Here is a 13,929-nt window from a genome sequence, read left to right as displayed (position 1 = left end):
TCCTCTATCCAAAGCAAATGCTGTGTCCCCTCTCTATGCAACGCATAATTGGGGCCCTCAGCCAGAAAAAGAACCCAGAGACCAAAAGCTCTGGGCGCATGAACCGTCTTGTTAGGGAGGAGAATCTACAGGTTTTCCCGATGGGCACAGTGTCTTTCTCCACTTCAGTGACTACACCTCGCCCCCCCACGCCTCTCTTTAAAGATTACGTACCTGATCAAAGTAAATGCGGATGGATCCTACATTCTGAGCTCCTACTGCTGTCAAGGAAAAAAAGCCATGTTTCCAGTAGCCTGACAGGACGACCCGTTCATTATGGCAGAAGAGTTCTTTGATCCAACGAGCCACACCGGGGTTCACGGACATCAGGGCACCTGGAGGGAGAGCAAGTTGGTGCGTTTTTTGGCTCATCCAGCTACTGCTTCCAGAAGCTGGAAGAGAACTGAGGGAGCAGTAGGGGAGGCGCCAGAAGACAATCTCAGGCCTCTTGGGTGCTGTCTGTCCCTAACATTGGGAAATAGCTCAGCAGAAGTCTGAAGACAAAGTCCACCAGAGAAGGATTATCCCTAACATTCACTGACCCCTGAGAAGATCGAACCTAGTGAAAAAAGAGGGGGAGAGGGCTCGCCAGGGCAGGCTGAGGGAGGAACACCACTGCTGGGGGGCGGAGCTTGACTGCAGCACACGCTTAGCAGGTCAAGCTCCCCCATTCCCTCCCAAATGGGTTTTGGCACCGCTACCCACGGTTCCTTCAAAGACTTGTTTGTAGAGCAGTGTAGACTGTGCCACATGGAAGAGGTTTGCACGCCACTGGGATTCACGCGTGAGACAGCCTTCCTGCTCCTGAGCAGTCACTGGAGAGGGACTAATGTTTAAGTTGCTCGGCTGGCAAATGCTAGGTGTGTGAAGACCTGCCTCTGTGTCTCCCTCCTGTGGAAAGCAGGCCTACCTGGGAAGTGACGCCGGTGAGAGACCTTCCAATCTGTGGGTGAGTGGAAGCAGTGGTAGTCTCCAGGGGCTAGGTAAATCACACAGTGGAAGAGCTCGTTGGTGTCTTTTGTGACCAGCTGCCTTTGGAAGGAGTCGCAGCAGGAAGCTGGAAAAGGCCAGAGAGGAAAGGCTTTCTGAGAAAGAACTTGGAAAGCTGCCTTATTATCGATTCAGTAACTCAAGTAACTCCCTCCCTCCCTCCCTCCCTCCCTCCAGACAACAGCTAAAGGCTGATCCTGGCATCGCCTGCATGCCAAGGAGGGCCCCATCCCTGAGCAATAAGACCAAGACACAACTGGATTGGGAAGCAAACCTAAAACAGCCATAGGTTCAAAAACAAGGTAGGTCAAAGTCTCCTTGAGACCCGGAGACCTGAACATTTCTTGGCAACAACTTGGTTCCACAAACCATCTACCGCTGTGCATGGTCTTATTTGGGAATTGGAGAAACTGAGAAGCAAAGCTGGAACACTGTTCTTGAGCTCACATACCATATTCATTACTGATGAAAATCAAGAAGCAAACACAAGAAGAGCAGGGGAGGCACACCAGAGTGCACCTTCCCTGTGCAAATTTCACTGCATGTATTTATATTGAATATATAGCCAGCAGACTGTGAGTTACAGAATACCATTTATTCCTCCTGTGGGACACTTAGGAGCTAAACAGCCACTGGGGCCCCAAGCCCTGCAAACTTGGCTTCTGAAAAAGCTCCCCTGGAAATCATTACGTTTTATGAAAGGAGATTTCTGGAGACTTGGTCATGCTAGCAAAGAAGACTGTGAGGGCAGTGCAATGATTTGAATGCCTGCTTGAGACATCTCTCATAGCTTCCCTTCTCTCAGTCCAACCTACCTCGTTGTAGGAAAGAGTTGGAAGGCGCTTGCCTCCTTGGAGGACAGGCAGGACATATGTCCAGTAAAGAGAAACTGAATAAAAGCACCTCCTCCTCTTTGGGGACAGGGTTATCTCAGTGTCCACGGCTGTGCTGCAGTCCTGAGTTGCCTGGCCTCCTCCTCCTCATAAGACCTCCTCCCACTCCACGGAGGTGGCTGCCAGGATTTGTCCCTTGATCCCAGCGCTGCCTATTCTGCTGAGCAGCAAGAGGTGGGGGCTGTGCCAGATGCGAAGCACACGTGGTTCCTTAACTCCACTGGTGGGGCCACAATTCCTCCTGAAGTTTCTAGGGGGCGAGTGGAGGCTGGCTACTTCGCTTGGTGCAATTCATCCTTCTTCTAAAGATGCTTCTAAGGAACAGGGCTGGCCAGAAAGGGAGAGAACTGCTCTGGATGGCAGAAGTACCCTCTGCCCTGCTAGCTAGCTTATGGAAAAAAGGGTCCTGGAGTTGAAGGGGAGACTTACTTGGATTTTTTTGGTGGTTTTCATGATTGGCAGGTGGACCCAGGAAGGACTCAAGAGAGTAAGTAATGCCTTTTACTTGTTCCACTTCACAGTTCTTTACTTGTCCAAAACTGAGGATCTTTCCATCTGAAGGACTGATCTGTAGAGGAGAAAGAGCAAAAAGAATCTGGATGCTATCTTCTCTCCCTCCTCTATTAAACAATATCAACAGTTATTCAAATTCACATTACTTTGTTCCACTTTCATTAAATGCAATAAAAATAGTGTAGATGTAATTAATCTACCCAAACAAGCAGCAGTAAAACAACTTGAACATCAAATGCTTTTTCATACGAAAAAAAGATTTTCCAAAACCTCCCTATCCAAAAGTTGGAGAGGAGAAAGTCTCAGAAACTGACCACACTGTGGAGGTCGCAGACAGGCCGGGCCTGAGGCTTCAGCTTCCGTCGGAAAAATTCACTCAGGTTCCTGTAATGATGGAGGTCTTCCACGGCTGCCTCCTTCATGTTCACCCCAAAGGTCCAGATGTAGAGGCTGAGGACAGGCTTTCGCAGCCAGGTAGGCAGCTCCACGTTGTTCAGGCGGCCCCACGCACGGGAGAGCAGGCGTGTTGGCACTGACTTGTACAAAGAAACCTACAGACAGAGGGAGGGATTATGGTGGAAGATGGTGTAGCCACAAGAGTTGTCTTTGAATTGATGCTATCCACTTGAGGGAGGGAAGAAAGAGAAAAATCCTCCTGGCCCAACTCCTGGCAGAGTTTCAGATCAGTAGCAAGGAACTGGCTGGGCCGAGCAAGTATCTGCCTCCCTCGGAAGGCCGAACAGAAACATGCGCACAGCTCGTTGACCTGGTTCTATTGTATTAACACAACCTCCTTTTTGATTTAACACTGAAAATGTGGAATTATTCAGACCAGGGAAACCTCTGTTAAAACACTTCCACATTGAACTCTGAGCAGCGATACCATGGGCAATCCACTTACAGCCACAGGGATGGTCTCCTTTCTCTTCACAGAGACACATTTTCCCCAGTTAGGCCAAGATCCCTTTGGCAGAATTCCTTCTATATATTAAGGTATTGCAAAGAAACCCTTCCATGGTTTCCCTGAAAGATTCAGAAGAAAGTAGCTATTTGCATCTCAGAGTGGAGTGACATACTTCCAGATAGTGTTAATTGGATTGTTAATTGATTTTGACTGCAGAAGCCAAAATCCACCTTTCATCAGCTACTCCTTCTCATCACTTCTTCCACAAAATCCATTCCAGAAGGAAACACAGAACTGCTCTGCACTGTTTTTCACTGCATTCAAGAGCATCCTCTCTCCTCTGCCTTATTACTATATGAGGAAGAAGCAAGAGTTGGAATGAGCACATTTTAACTTGCACTAAGCAATGGAAACACTTTACCACAGATAAGTAAAAATTACAGCCTGTTGTGGCAGGTCTGGTCCAATGGATAGCTTTTTGTAATGCTGAATATGCAAACTATGGCTATTACTTACATTTCCTCCTTTTAGTTCAGAATCAGGGACCTCAGTCTGCAGAAACTGACTAATTGCTAAGAGTAAGAGATCAGCCCCTCTTTCTTGGCCAATACAATTCTCTCCCCTTTCCTCAACAAGCTGGCCTATTTAGCTCCTTGGTCAAAAAGAGGCTCAACCTAGCTCAGCCTGTCTTGTCTCAAGCCACCTGAAGCTCTGTCTTCTAGACAATTTTCCTCTGCTGGTCCTGGATTAGGTGGTGACAGTGGGAAAGGAGAGCAGCTTTCAACAACTGCAAGTAAGTTTTCAGAGCACTGCAAGGCTAGAGCTTCCTCCTCCATAAAGGTCCAAACAACTTTGCACCTCTGGCAAGGCAGAAACACCAAGACATCCTAGTCCCAGAGTAAAATGGAATGACCCTGGCCTTGAACCTGATTTGCAGCCTACAAAACCCTCTAAAATTGTGCTGCAAACACTCCACAACTTCTGGTTGGGTTTTGGTGGAAAATGAAAAATATACATAGTATATAGCCATAGTACAAAATAACTGAACTTCAGAAAGGGGAGAGGGGAGGAAGCATCTGACAGTGCACATTCTCCCCAGAAGAGACAGACCCAAGGTATAACCCTTGCCTACTTCACCTGATGGACTATAATAGAAAAGGAGTTAGCCCAAACGAAGGCTAGGCTCATGAAGGATTTAGACTCTCCATCTGCAAGGAACCTGTCCAAAGGTCTCGCACTTCCATTGGCTGTGGCCATCAGTTTCAAAACAGGTTAGCTATCATATGTTCTTTAATATTTCCCACCCTCCTCAGCAGTTACTGAGACAACTAATGACAAGGATAAGCTTGAAAATTGTATCTTGATGTTCTTGATGTGTCATTATTCTCTTGTAGTTCTTGCTAGTGATCTTGTTGCTAGACTTGGCCCAAATGGTGCCACTCTTTATACTTGCCTCAAGTGCTGATTCTCCCCTTCACCTAATGGCTTAATCCATCTTCAGTTTTGTCAGTCCAAGTATAAAGAATCATGGGGACCGGCAGCTGGCCCAAATGATCATTAACTTTGATTCAACCATCTTGGGTCTGTAGAAAGGGATCACAAAAGGGGAATAGATATGCTGGGGCAGATGCGGTGCCAGCATGACTGATTGCTTATTGTGTCTCCAAAATTGATTTCTTTAAGACTGATATACAAACTAGTAGTGATTGCTTCTCTCTCACTGTGAAATTAGTATGCAGTATGTTGTCCAGAGCAAACTTGCCTGGCCAAGACTCCCATGGAAAGATTCTATCATATTAGCTGATCTAGACGGGAGAGGGCGACTTCACTATTTTCAAGCTCATCTATAAGATTTTTCAGTGTGTCTTCAAGACTGCTCTGCACTTGAATTGAGCCTAGTATCTGATGAGACTCATCTGAGACTACACCACCTTAAATTCTAGTTAAAACTGGCCTTTATGCAGAGATCTTTGGCGTTCCTTATCCTTGGGGATAATTTTGGGTCCTTATGGAAGATAGGAGTACTTGAAGATATTAGAAATTGTGGCTTCTTGGCCCAGTATTTAGATTCACTGGGTTTTGAGAGAGCCAATGTGGAGCTACAACAAGATATTTGATCATGACTTCCAGAAAGTATGGAGTATTTCCCCTAATACTACAAAAATGATTTATTTAGAAGTCCATTCACTCCTGCCAATTATCTCATAAATTTCCTGTTTATTCTCCATAGACAAACCCCCGCTCCCCCAGGTAAGACTCAATGCTTTTTTGAAGGGAGATATAACATTCTTTCACATTCCTCTTTGTCCCTGTCTGGAGAGGGTGACTGAGTCAATTTCTCATGTTCTATTGCAGCATCCCTTCTATCAGGCTTATTGGCTTGTTTTAATCATTCTCCCTGTAGGTTAGATAAGAATAAGGTAACCTTTCTACTAACCAGTTTGTCAACTGAAATTTCTGGAAAGGTTGTCATCTTCTCTTCAATTGCTGTTGCCATAAGAGACCTGTGGTTTAGCTTTCATTTGCTAATCTAGAAGCTAGTGCTCTCATAGGCTAGCTCACACAAACTCTAATTTTAATTTATAATTATAGTTTGGTTCTTTTACTCTGCCATCAAACAAACTGTACCTGGATTCTTTTGTTCTCTGACCATAAATAAACCGGAGTTGTCATTTATTAGTTCACTACAGCTTCTCACCTATGGAAGTCTAGCCTTGTTGGGAAGGATGCTGGAGAGACAGTGCTTGCTTTCCAGCAAACAGTTAATAATCTCCAGCAGATACGAGTGATCTAGACTCCAATTAAAAATTCTAGAACTAAGTTTAAATCTAAGCTTGGTTTGATGGAGAATGTGCTGATGCCAAGATTAAACCAGTCAAAGTATATAGGGCCTACAGACATGTTAATTGCTACTCCTTGTACGGAACTTTATAAGGAACAAGCTGGAAGCTCGGTGGAAACTAGCACTCCAAGAAATTGTCTGACCGAGCAAGGACAGTGTACTAGCTGACAAACAGCTGGGTTCGGGTCAGGATGATGAACGTTAACTTGGCCAGTAAATTAATTTGTATCACCAGAGTGAAAAGTATTTTAAGTGCCCTATGGTGTGCTGCTTCATGATGTCTTTATTGATTGAGAGGTGGCCTTTCACTCCCATTTCTGCTCTTGACAAAAGCAGAGCTCCATCCAGTCCTCTACGCTGATGGCCCAGCAGCCAGCCCATCTACTGTGCAAAGCAGTCTAAAGCAGAGCCTTCAAGCCCTCACTCTGCACTAAGGAAAGACTTGCCGTCAGTTATTGAAAACAAAGGTATTGGTGGTGGCCATTAAGAAGCTTGCAAGTCGTAGACATTGCTGGAAGATCAGTGGCATCTGCCACAGCAAATTAAGGCATTTAAACATTTGGGAGCTATTTTTCAATATTCTGCTGTTGAAAAGAACAAGTAACAGCTGTTCTGCCTGGGCCCCTAAGATTGCTAATGCTATCCTGCATTTTTCTAGCACACGGATGATGACTATGCTCATGACTCTACATCTTTTTAAAGATAAGGTAATCAGCCACCATCATGATTCCTAGATTTGTAAAGATAAAGGCCCCAAACCTCTGGAAGGGGTACAGAGAGATCTAATTAAAACACTGAGGAACCTGAAGCATAGAGATCTAAGAGCTACGCTTCAGGTTCCTCAGTGTTTTAATTCATTTTGCACATGGAACCCTAACCCTAACCTGGACTGACTTCTCTAGAGGCTAACGTGAGGCTCCAATCATTTACAATTCCGGCTAAAACTGATTTACACTGATGGCTCCTTTGCCTCCTCTATCCTTTTGGATAGCTCTCTACTGTCTGGAAGAAACTCCTCTGGAGGAGAGTGCAGATATCTTATTTCAGGTAGGCATCACATACTTCCTTTGGTTATTTTAAAGTCAGTGTCAACTGTTTTGAAAACTCTTGTTTACTATTCTGACCTCATGAGACTATAGATCTGAAATCAGGAATCTCACTGTTTAGGCAGCGTTAACTCTCATAATTCCACGGCCTTCTTGTAGTCCAAACTAAGCTAGTTCCATCTGAAGACATTCAACTTATGCAAATGAGGGTTATGTCCCTTTGTAGGACCAGAGGAATGATGAAAAAGTGGATTAATACTCAGCAGGAGAGGTAAAAAAAGAGTGTGTGGCTTAGTTGGCACAGACAGCTGCTGGTCCTGGTGATCTCATCTCAATAATGGAGGATCCTCAGCAGAGCACTCTGGGATCTCCCAAGATCAGGTTGCTCAAGGCTTAGCTAACCACCAGAGTGTTAGGATTTAAACTTCAGTGGATTAGTTACAATCATACTACACATGGGAAGAACATGTAATCTGTTTAAACAGTCATAGTGACCCAGAGGCAACGAAGCAACAGATCAGAATAGGAATTGGAATACTGTGTACAGTATTAATTGCACTGGATTTTGAGAAGTAAAATGCCCCTGAGGCAACACATATCACAGGAAAGATCTGAGTTCAACCTAGCTGTTATGGCAGTGGGCTCCACGTGAAGACCCCTTGCTTCAACCAATTATCTAGGTAATATCTCATTTGTTTCACTTGAGAGCCTTTTCTTTGGCCATATTTGATGCTCTGCTATTTATGTTTATGGAAGGGAGATATACCAACATCTCAATGCAAGAGTGTTTATGTCTTTGCCCAGCAGACAAAACAGCCAATTATGCATTTACCATGGCCTTGCCCATTTCATACAGCCTGGCACACAGATTCAATAATGCCCCTTTATCCAACTCTCCTCCTTCTGGGTGATTCATCTCCAGAAATCACTAGAAAGGTTGCTAAGATCCATCCTGCAGCTATCACTGCTCTTGCAATGGGGTTTTTCCACCCTGCTCTCTCGCTTTTAAGCTCCCTTAAAGATCACTGAGCTCAGTTCAAATCCAATTCTCAGTCTAAAAACTGTATTCTCCATTCTCTCCCCATTTATTGTGCTCTCGCTTGTGTGCAATGTGGAACTGTCCATGACACAGAGGGTCTTTTCCTATCCTGGGAGAGTGGCTTAAGAGCTTCCCTGGCCAGCAACCTCAAGTGAGATAGAAGAGGTGGGGCTGCCCAGCAGTCTTCCTGCCCCCATGGAGGGTGACCCACTCTAGCAGGCAAGCCTGGGCAAAGGAATCAAGTCCCATCAGAACAACTGGCCCTCTCTCAGGAGTTCCAGGGAAGAAATGCCAAACTGAAGATGGCCCCACTAAAAGCAGAGCCAATGACCGCAGTGGAATGAAATGCTGGCAAGTAGACTGGCTCTTCATAATTCCACTCCAGGCAAGGAGAGGACATGAAATCACCCACAAGTGGTCCATAGAGTTGTTCCTTGCAAGGAGACCACAAGACAGCATTCTTTGGCAGGAGTAGTGCTCTGGGAGACGAGGGAATAACTATCTTGCTCATCCCACAGTTGGCGCCTTCAAAAGGACCCTGGGTTCGCATACTTCCTTTTCTAATCCCTTTTGGAAATTGCTTGTTCACTGCCATTCAGCTATTAGGAACCTTTGGATCAACAGGTTTTACAGCACCAGGTGAGTTTCCTTCAATCCTTAACAAAAGCAGTTTTGAATACAAGTTTAAGGACTTAAAAAAATTATTTTGGAATAAACAGCAAAAGGGTGATTAGAATTTGATTTTGGAAAATTACAAATGGACTAAGGTCCAAGTGGATTTGAAATAAGATTTTGGAATTAATTATAAGAATTCTTCCCATCGGAAAATGCTTTTGCTTTGAATTCTTTAAAAAAAATATGATGAGACTTTGAAAGTTGGGCACTAGAGGGAACCAGAAGGAACTAAAGATTACAATTAAAGGAGAAGAACACTTAAATGTGTTGTAAACTGCCCAGAATCATTTCAGTGAGATGGGCAGTGACATATCTGATAAGTAAGTAAGTAAGTAAGTCTTACTAATACAGAACAGAGCAAAATATTTTAACATTGGACATATTGAAGGATATTTTGGGGCAATGGACCGGGAAGTTAATTTTAACTTTAAGCCTCTATAGATAGACTGTGCTTAAAAGATGTTATGGAAAAGGAACAAGTTTTACCGGACAAGACTGAGACTCATCTGAAACTGGGTTTAAAAATGACAGGCTACAAGAATGACATGGAAAAAGATGCTGCACTGGGTATACAAAAGAAACTGGCTGATGTCTTAATAATTAAAAGGGATATACAAATAACAAACCAAGAGAGTGACCTGGATAATCTTCCTATACTGGATTTATACAAAAGAGCTTCTTAAAGCTTTGAAGAATTTTGTGAGAAGGGACAAAGAAAAGATGAAAAGGAATTAAGTTTTAGGACATTATTTGAAGGGACTAGAGATCAAGATAGTTAAAAGTAAAAGGAAGGAATATAAAGTTGGTTTATCTGATCAAGGTTAAAATAGATATGTTGTTATCTCTGGTAACCCTTAATGGACTTTTGCTGTTCAGAACTGAAATGATGAGGTTTGTAAGGATTTGTTTATAGATAAGAGATGGGATATGGGAAGAAGAGATCATTTGTTGTATTTTAAGAGAAGGTGATAAGTTACTAAAATTGTTTATACTTATTGTGATGAAGAGTGAAGTCATTTCTTTATATACTTTTCTTTTTCTTTACTATATTATTTTTTCTTTCTTTTCTTTTTTCTTTTCTGTACTTTCTATTTTTTCTTTTTCTTTTTATTAATTTTTTTATCATTGTAGTTGTAATTTTTAATAAAAAGAGCTACTGGCCTGCCTCTCTTTGCTGATCAGCAGCCTGTCCCCCTGCCTTTCAGAAAAAAGCCAAGGTACTCCTCCTGTGCCCCCTGTTCCTGAAAGGGGGTCGGGAGAGGAGAAGCCTCATCTCTAACTCTAGATTCCTACCCTGCCCTTTCTCCAGGTAACTGGTACTAGCCAGGGGGTTTCTTTATCAGCAACTGGCCTCCCCAAAGTGGAAAGGCCCCAAGCTGGCCTCTTCCATGCAGCTTAGCTGGGGAGGAGGGCCCTGCAAGGCCATCAACCTATCATGCTGTGTCCACAACTCCTCACTGTCCTGTCCTAATGCCTGCACTCCAGGCAGAGGTTGCAGCAGGACAGACCTTTTCTGATGGACAAGCTCTGCCACACCAATAGAGATCTTTGGCCCCAGAAAGACTTGCAGCAGCAGCAGCAGCACCACCACCACCACCACCTCCTCCAGCAGTCTTCTGGAGGGTGGGGGACTCAGAGCCAGGTGGCCAGGGCTCTGCTTGAAGAGCCCCCGCACCAGCTGGGCTGTCCTGCCTTAACTGGTCTGCAGGGTCACCAGAGGTAAAAACTGGCAAGAAAATTCCATTCCCTGCAGAAGAAGAAACACTGAAACAGGATGGGATCAAAGTCAGAACAGGGGTAAAGAAGACTGAGATAATCTGTAACGAGCAAAGCCTGGCAAATTTGCTGCAGCTAATTCTTTTAAATCCTATGGAGTTAATCCTGGAACCTGGGCATTCCTTCTCAGGGACACAGAAGTTAAAAAAAACTCTCTGCAGAGAAAATGAGGAAACTAGGAGAGGTTTAAGAGGACTCATAAAACTGGGTACAAGCTGCTGGCCAAAAAAAGGAAAACAAGCCCAAAGCCCTACAATTAGAAGAGGCCATCCTTATTTCATTAAAAAAGAAGAAAGAAAAGTAAGTAAGAAATTGTAGAAGAATGGCAAAGTTGTAAGTGGCATTTAGGCCACCGAATCCAGTCTCCTGCTCAGCAAAGAAACCCAGATTGGAGTGTCCTCTAAGGACGGTTCTCCCTGCTGGAACAGACACAGGAACCGACCAGCCCCAGCGTGGCTTTTCTAGTTGCATTATAGCGGGCTTATAACGCTCCTTGTGCCTAAATTGCTTTTGGAACGTGTTTTTCTCTCTTCCTGTCCCTGCTCGGTTCTGACTGATCCGCTCTGTGCTCCCTCTGCTGAATGTCGAACACTGACAGGCAGCCCCGTGGGACGGCTGACCCGGTGGCCTCATGAAAAGAAACAAGCTCTCTAGAACAATAAAGTCGATGCATTTACATTCCTTCTCCTCCTCTTTTTGTTTCCCCTGAAGATGCCGGGGACGCTTCACCCTGGAAGTGAGGAGGGATAAGCAATAAGGCCCGGCTAACGACCGTTAAGGGGGAGAGCAGGCTGGGGTCAGGAAGCACGGGCGCTCGGAATGCCAACGCGCAGCGCCCTCTTGGCCAATCAGAAACCCCAAAGAGGGCACAGAGCCCGAGGGAGCCAATCCCCACTTGAACTGAGCGGCGGGGGTCCAATCTGGAGCAGCAGCGCAGCCAAGGCCAGGATGAGTGCGAGTCTGGGAGGCAATGCGGACTTCTGAGGGCTTAAAAGTGCTGGGCTTCTACCTGTCTGGGAGATGCTGCCATCTCTCTCCTGGCAAACATCTTGTCCTCTCTCCTGGATGCCCAGGGCGCCCCTGCTTTTTCATCTACCCCTTCAGTCTTCCTTTCCCCGCCAGGCTGAAGGCACTGGATGCAAAGCAGAGTGACCACCCACATCTTGGATGTGCATCCAGGCATAGTCTTCTGCTTGTAACTTTGATTGCTACTGCCTATTTGTCATAAGTTGTATGCTTGCAAAATTATTTCACTAAACTAAGGAAAGAGTACTTAAATGCATTCTTTGCTTGTGGTTGCCATCTAAGCCTGCCCCGAGGTATATATACAAGGGGTACGTGTATGGTGTGTGTATCACTGGCGGCTACCTGAGCGCATGTATGCACGAGTGCACATGCTGGGCTGGGAGATTCATAGTGCACGGAGGGATTTATGAGCCAGAGAGGTACTCTCTGGAATGAGAGAGGGCAGGACTGGAGCTTCTTCTCTGGCATCATTCCAGTTACCCAAAGAGCACCACCAGCCGCCTCTGCTCAAGGCTAAATGCACCCAGCTCCTTCAGTCCCTCTTCCTAGGGCTTGGTTTCCAGTCCCCAGATCATCCCCACTGCCCTTCTCTGAACTGGTTCCAGTCTGTCTGAAAAGTTGAAGTGTGATGCCCAGAATGGGACACGGTACTCAGAGGAGGGGTCCAGCCAAAAGAGAACACAGCACAATTATAAATTCCTGTGATTTGGAAACTATACTTCTGTTGATGCAGTCTAAAACTGTATTTGCCTTTTTTATAACCACATCACAGGGCTGGCTCATATTCAGTTTATAATCAACTTTAATTCCAAAATCTTTCACAACATACTATTGCCAAACTAGGTATTTCCCCATCCTACAGCAGTGCATTTAATTTTTGTTTCTTAAGAGAAAAACTTTGCATTTCTCTCTGCAAGCTCTTTTTAAATTTTCAGCCCACTTCTCTAAGTTATCAAGATTGTTTAGAATTGTAAGCCTCTTCGCTTATTTACCCAATTTTGTATTACCTGCAAATTTAATAACCAGTTTTGCCACCTTTCCATTTAAGTCATTAAAATGCTGCAGGTAGAGGGCCAAGGACAGAACCTTGTGGCACCTCACTTGATGCCTGACCCCAGTTTGATGCAGAACCCTTGATGAGCATTCCCTGAATACAGTTTTCCAGCTAGCTATGTATCGATCTAATTGTCATGCTATCCAACCCACAGTTAATTAGCTTGCTCATCACAATGCTAAGGGATATTTTATCAGGTGTTTTGCTGAAATCAAGACATATTATGTCTCTACCACTGCCACAATCATTGATTTGCCTAACAAAAAATAGTCAGCCTAACAAAACTTGTTTCTGACAAATCCATGCAGACTTCCTGCAATTACTGCATTATTTTCAAAGTGTCTTGACCTCTCTAGGATCTGCTCTTGAATCTTCCTGGATGTTGCTGTCAGACTGGCTGGTCTGTAATTCCTGCATCCTCCTTTTACCTTTTATAATAAATGGAGACGTTTGATCAACCCAGAGTCTAGGATGTCTCAAAGGTAACATACAGAGCTTCCCTCTGTAGCCTAGGATGTAAGTCATCTGACCTCCTTAGAAATCAAAACATTCTAAGTAAATGGATTTCTTTACAGCACTATGAATCTATAACTTTATATATCTCAAGGTTCAGTCCTGTCCTTTCATCCTGCTGTTCACTATTAACTAGTGGAACACATCCTCTTTTGCTGGAGAAGGAAGAGCCAAAATAGGGATCAGACAGTTGCCCCACCCCTCCCGTCCTTTTCTTTCGTTATCTGTTAGCCTTTTTTGTTATTATCTGTAAGGAACTGGTACTATATTCTGTTTCTTTTCCCTTCTTTTTATTTTGAGCATATTTGGAACAGCCTTTTTGGTTGGTTCTGGCAACCGTTGCTAATTTCAACCATTCCAAACATGAATGGCATCAATCTTTCTTGCTCTGATGCTCCGTTTCTTCCCCAATACCCTACACTGATCCTGTCTGATGCTCAGATTTTCACTAACCCTGGCTTCTTCTGCTCTCTTCAGCATTTTTGCCTGTTGGAATTGACCAGAAGAAGAGCCATTTTTAAGAATATAATCACTGAGTTATTGAGAGTTGGGCAACATACAAGTTTAATAAATTATTATATTGTTGGTTGCACAGTCAGCCAGATGTTTAGACTGGATT

General features: G+C 44.4%; 1 protein-coding gene across 7 annotated transcripts in view; it reads right to left on the bottom strand.

Annotated features, from left to right (window-relative positions):
• Positions 1 to 13,929, bottom strand: part of PISD (phosphatidylserine decarboxylase) — a 49,558-nt gene that overhangs the window by 2,655 nt on the left and 32,974 nt on the right. For all 7 annotated transcript variants that reach the window (XM_088143806.1, XM_088143805.1, XM_015888768.3 and 4 more), the window contains 4 exons: positions 2,750 to 2,986; positions 2,352 to 2,490; positions 950 to 1,096; positions 214 to 374 (listed from right to left, as the gene is read on the bottom strand). In XM_088143806.1, coding sequence (XP_087999932.1) covers positions 214 to 374; positions 950 to 1,096; positions 2,352 to 2,490; positions 2,750 to 2,986 — 684 coding nt within the window. The remainder of the gene's footprint in view (positions 1 to 213; positions 375 to 949; positions 1,097 to 2,351; positions 2,491 to 2,749; positions 2,987 to 13,929) is intronic.

This window comes from Python bivittatus, unplaced genomic scaffold (genome assembly GCF_059951505.1).
Source record: "Python bivittatus isolate LINGU-HERP-01145 unplaced genomic scaffold, Pbiv_v1 ctg000390_np1212, whole genome shotgun sequence".
NCBI lineage: Eukaryota > Metazoa > Chordata > Lepidosauria > Squamata > Pythonidae > Python > Python bivittatus.
This window is presented reverse-complemented; position numbering and strand designations above follow the sequence as displayed.